The sequence below is a fragment of the Tachypleus tridentatus genome, chromosome 11, assembly GCF_004210375.1.
Source record: "Tachypleus tridentatus isolate NWPU-2018 chromosome 11, ASM421037v1, whole genome shotgun sequence".
NCBI classification, from domain to species: Eukaryota; Metazoa; Arthropoda; class Merostomata; order Xiphosura; family Limulidae; genus Tachypleus; species Tachypleus tridentatus.
The window spans coordinates 81270109-81275793 of NC_134835.1; the positions used below are offsets into that span (position 1 = coordinate 81270109).

Genomic DNA, 5685 nt, shown 5'->3' on the forward strand with positions numbered 1-5685 from the left:
AGGTGTTGTGTTACACCAGGATAACACACAGCTCCATACAGCAATGATCACATCCGTAAAGATTGAAGAGCTAGACTGGGAAAATCTTCCACATTCTCCTTATTCTCCAGACCTTGCTCCATCTGATTATCATCTATTCCGAAGTTTTCAGAACTATCTTGATGGAAAAGAGCTTGGAACACATGAAGATGTCAAAACTACTCTCTCTACATTTTTTCCCCCCCAAACCCCAAGAATTTTATAGAAGTGGCATTCAGAAGCCTGTGAATCGTTAGTAGGAAGTAATTAATAATAATAGAACATTCATTATTGATTAAATAACATTAAAAGTGTTTGAAATCCTTTCTCTTTCTGAACCTAATATCGGACATTACTTAATGGATGACCTGTTATTTTGTACATATATATTCTCTGCACATGTACATTTTGTTCATATCTATTTGTACATGTATATATTGTACGTATATATTTTGTACATACATATTTTGTACACATCTATTTATCTATTTTGTACATATCTATTTGTACATGTTTATATTGTACGTATATATTTTGTACATATCTATTTTTTACGTATATATTTTGTACGTATCTATTTTGTACATATATATACTGTACACATATATATTGTACATATTTATTTTGTACGTATATAGTTTGTACATATTGATATCCTGAGCTACAGTCTTTGTTTAAAGCTCTTCCTATATTGTCTATTTAATATCATTCCAATGAATTCACGAATATTTCGATTCACTTATGGATTTAGTATTTAACAAGTTAATGCTATGGTTTCTTTCATTTACACGATCAGCTAAGGTTAAGATGAATTTTTTTTGTAATACTTTGAGTTTCGTATTTCTCTAACTCGTCCATTGTATTTTATATTGCATTTGTGACAGGTACTTTAAATGCCAAATTTATCTACATCCGTTATTTTGTCTTTAATTGAGACAATAATACCATCAATTTTATTAACTGATTAAAAATAATACTATATTTATGAAATGTATTGGATAGGTTGCTAGTAATTACCTTTAAACACGCCGAAACAATAATTTCTCTGTGTTTTAAAAAAAACAACAACAAACGTTTTAGGGACTCTGTACAGTTGTTTGTTCACTCTATATTAACCTTCTGTTGTATGATTTGATTTACTAAAGAAGGATTATATTTCTCGATTATTAACAACACAATGTATATCGAATAACATGTTTCACGCTCTTTTACTTACGTTCAGATGTTTTGAACAAACTGAAATATTTCTTTTTAAAAGTACAGTAGATAACGAAAACTAAGGCTAAGAATGAAAGGAAGCTTTTGTCATTGTAAATATAAAAATAATAATGATAAGATGCTTCTTAAAAAGATTTTATTTTAGCTGATAAAAATTAAAGTGTACACAAGAAACTTAATAATGAAAAGCATTTGTTTGGAATTGTAGTCACTCTGATTTCTAGTTACAAGTTTACTTGGTTGTTCTCAAAAGAGTTTGTTTGGATACTTGCATATGTAGGTCAGTGTGCTAAGAACCAGATCGCTGATCTGTACGGGCTGGTTTTCTACATTGCCCGTTTAGAAATTAGGTTCTAGGTCGGAAACATTACTCAGAAAACGTAAAGGAAATAATCGGAAGATGGGGGGAACCCCACAATCCAGCTTCAGAAGAGTCTGAAGTGAGGCTAATAAAATAAATAAGAATGGTATGTATCCGGGACTTTCCCAGCTTTATTTATTTGAGTTATATTTAGGATAATTACGTCACAGACAGCTTTTAAAATCTGGCCAATAATACCATGATGCGAGAGGAGAGAAATTAGGGACACAAGTTAGTTAGGAGACTAGTTAGAGAGTATATTTTGATGATCCCTGTACTATTTCCTTTGTGTTAGTACCGGGTTGACTGACCTATGGTATATATTCATGATATAAAAGGCTGGCTAAATTTTAATATGGTCAGTACCGAGTAAATCTCTCCAAGAAAAAGAAAGTCTTGAGTTTTTTAATTCAGCAGAAACACACGGTAAGTCAAGTCTGCTTAGTTATAGAAATATCTATGTAGTTCAATTCAAAGTTAATGTAAGAAACTGCTCAGCAGTATTGTAAATTTCATAGTGGTAGAATTCAGTAAAGGTTTCTAATTTTCTATTGAGCCATCTGAATTTACGAAGTATTATCCCAAACTCCAAATCTTACAATGATTTCGCTTAGTATAAAAACATGTTTTTGTTTTTTCGTTATGTTAGTTTTCATTTCATTTTGTTTTATTCTGAGGCATGATTCTACTTCTCCATCTATTCATATTGGAAAAAGTAAAAATGTGTAATTAGATTAAATTCAGTAAAAGAAGTGTGAAAAAAAGCAAATATATTATTTAAAAATATCAATGAATTACAAATGTTTATATATGAGGTAAGATGAAGCTTAGATTTGTTGTGAAGTACAATATTTCAGACAGTGGAGTCAGGTGTAAAGAGATTAGGTTGCTTGGATTGCGAATCCGTTGTTTTTTAAAAGTTTATGTAGCAGAAATACGGTCTGAATTTGTTTACGCTAATTGAGCGATGTTAATATTCTTGTTTTATCAAAGGTTAGTGGTGGATGCTTTTAACTAGTTGACTTTCCTCTTGTCTGTTAACCCAAAATTGGGGAGGGCTAGCACAAACAATTCTTGAGAAGTGATGTCGAGAAACCCACTTGTTGAGAAATTTATATGCAAAAACGGCTCGTTTGGGTTGAGAAAATATTTTACATAGAAGAGCGAACAACGTTTCGACCTTCTTCGGTCATCGTCAGGTTCATGGCAGAGCTTTTGATCAGCAATCAAAATTATCGTATTTTTATCAATTTGTTGGATGATATTTGTCCTGATGTATTTAACAATATTTTTCACCATTTTATATTTCATTTAAAGAGGTAAATTTTGAACCTGACGATGACCGAAGAAGGTCGAAACGTTGTTCGCTCTTCTATGTAAAATATTTTCTCAACCCAAACGAGCCGTTTTTGCATATAAAATTCTTGAGAAGTTTTGCGCGAAAAGCTTAAAACAAACAAAATGCATAAAAGAACAATTTGATCTAAGATAGTATTTCAAAGCACCAGTAGTTAATAATTGAAAACACTTTTAATAAGACCCTATGAAAAATCAACAAATTGGGAGACTATATATAATACAACCTGTGAAGATTTCTAAGGACATCAGAAGTTCTCATTTTTCCCAAAACTGGATATGTGACTTAATGTTCGTACGTCAGTTTGTTTAAGGAAAGGTATGCCTCAAAATTTACCTCTTTAAATGAAATATAAAATAGTGAAAAATATTGGATGTCCAGTATCATGGCAGAGCTTTTTATCAGCAATCAAAATTATCGTATTTTTATCAATTTGTTGGATGATATTTGTCCTGATGTATTTAACAAGGGATAAAATGTTACAAATGTGGCATATTTCATAATATTATTATATGTGCTACATATATGTATATCGATGTATATTATCGGTTCGGTCTGGCCAAGTTGTTATGGTCTTGAATTAAAATCTGAGGGTGAAGGGTTTGAATCCTCCCCACCAAGCATGCTCGCCCTTTCAACCATGAGGGGCATTATAATACGAGGTCAATCCACTTATTCGTTGGTAAAAGAGTAGCCCAGGAGTTAGTGGGGATGACTAGTCGCCTTTTATCTAGTCTTTTAAGTTAGGAACAGTTATTACGATATAACTTTGGTGTAGCTTTGCGTGAAAATTCAAAACAAGTCAAGTATATGTATATTTACATATTTGCATGTAAATTACTTATAAAAATGTGCTTGAGTACGTATGTATGTATATTGTGTCACATGTTTAACTTGTTTTAATTTGATTTTCAATTGTAGGTAGACTATGAGTGGCAAAATATATCTGGCTTTGTTCGCTATAGCTACTTTACTGGTATCGTCTTTGGAAGCTGTACCAAACTCTTCGTCCAATAAAGTCCATTTCGCTCAACCTGAGAATCGACAAGCTGTTGTTCCAGGTGTCGCCACTACAACTAGATTAGGTGGACTTTCTTCTCTATTGAATACCGGATCTCTTGGTACATTGGGTGGTGCAGGAACAGGTCTAGCTGGTCTTCTAACAACTTTGATCACTACACTGGCACCTGTCCTCATCCTCTTAGGATTGGGTGCTCTTCTACTTCCAGTGTTAGGTATTGGTGGATTCCGAGAAGGTGTTGGCAGAGCCTTGGACGATGTGAACCCTGCATTTATGCAAAATCTTACTGAGATCTTTGAAAAAGTCGCCAAAGCTTTGGATAATGTAGATAAGAAATATAACTAAGTTTCGTCCATTGTAGTATGCCTAAACGCACATTTTTGCAGGTAAGTGTCTAGTTTGGGGTTCCTCTTGTAAATCGTTTTATCTATATCACTCACATTCATAAACACCCCCCACAGGCTCGTAAAGATACACTCACATTCATACTCATGTGCACAAACTCTCACATTCATACACATATATCACACACACATATATATAAAATATTTGTTTTCAAATTATAAAGCAATAGTCCTAAAAATCAAGCAAAATTATAAATGAATTTACAGAAGACATATTTTACCAAGAAGCTTTGAGAGCAAAAGCTAACCTCTGAAAACGATTTTGTTTATTTTATTGTGTTTATTACTGTTATATGCCTTAAACCCAAAGAAAAACGTTTTAAAGAGAGATAAGCTTTCTCTAATCTGTTCTTAACAACTACAACTGTTATCAAGTGTATCATTGATATTTACGACAATGAAATGTAACAACCAAATCTGATAAAGTTTTTAAATACTTCCAAGTACAACAAATATGTCTGCCTTTCTATTAAGATTTCTTTGTTTTATTAAAGAATCAAACTGATAGTTGAGAAAATACTTATATTTAGATAATTTCGTGTTTTATCTGGTTGCATTATGAAACTGTTAGATGTAAAATGTTTTCATTTTAGGTTTACCTCCTAACAGAAATATAGAAGAAAATCATCCAAGCTGGCTTTCCAAACCTGATGTTTGTTGATGAATAATTTGTAGAAGAAGAAGACGGTTAAAATATTTAAGCCTACTTTATTTAATGTGCCATAAACCGTGACGTCATGTAACGAAATATGTGCTGTCGTTTGACGTTTTGTTTAACTTTTAATGTTTTATTATATTCTGGTTATTTTGTAATGCACGTTCACAAGGCTCAAATTGTGTAGATGTTTTTCCACGAACTTGTAGTGATATATGTTGTCAATATGTTTATAAATCTTTTCTTATCACCGTATTTATTATTTCATGATATTTACGTTTGTAAAATATACATTTTATACTTGAGCTTTCGAATAAACATGTTTTCTCCTTCAGATGGATCTATATTTCTCTCTAGTCAGATTCCTAATATTAAGGAGAAATATTAACTTGTGTGTGAAAAAAAACACTTTTAAATTAAATGGTTCTTTTATTAATCTTTCTAGCCACCAAAGCTATTTTTGTTTTTCATTTAACATATTTTGAGATATGTTGTATCCCAAACATCTCTAACTTTGATATAAAATATTTGATGTTAAATATTCATGAGACAATGGTCCTTAAATGTCGGTTTCAAGTTTCAACATATTAAAACCAGTGAATTATAGTAAATCTAACATATCCTGAAGGACTTTGCCATAAGGAGTTAATA

General features: G+C 31.7%; 1 protein-coding gene across 1 annotated transcript; it reads left to right on the forward strand.

Moving 5' to 3' along the window:
• The first annotated feature begins 1831 nt into the window (after positions 1-1831).
• Positions 1832-5353, forward strand: LOC143232597 (uncharacterized). Its single transcript, XM_076468213.1, has 3 exons — positions 1832-2023; positions 3876-4361; positions 4973-5353. Exon 2 carries the CDS (start codon positions 3883-3885, stop codon positions 4318-4320), a length of 438 nt encoding a protein of 145 aa, XP_076324328.1. The 5' UTR covers positions 1832-2023; positions 3876-3882; the 3' UTR covers positions 4321-4361; positions 4973-5353.
• The last annotated feature ends 332 nt before the right edge of the window (positions 5354-5685 follow it).

Bases quoted from the DNA above. Each gene is read 5' to 3' on its own strand.
- LOC143232597 (XM_076468213.1), top strand. From the start codon at position 3,883: ATGAGTGGCAAAATATATCTGGCTTTGTTCGCTATAGCTACTTTACTG.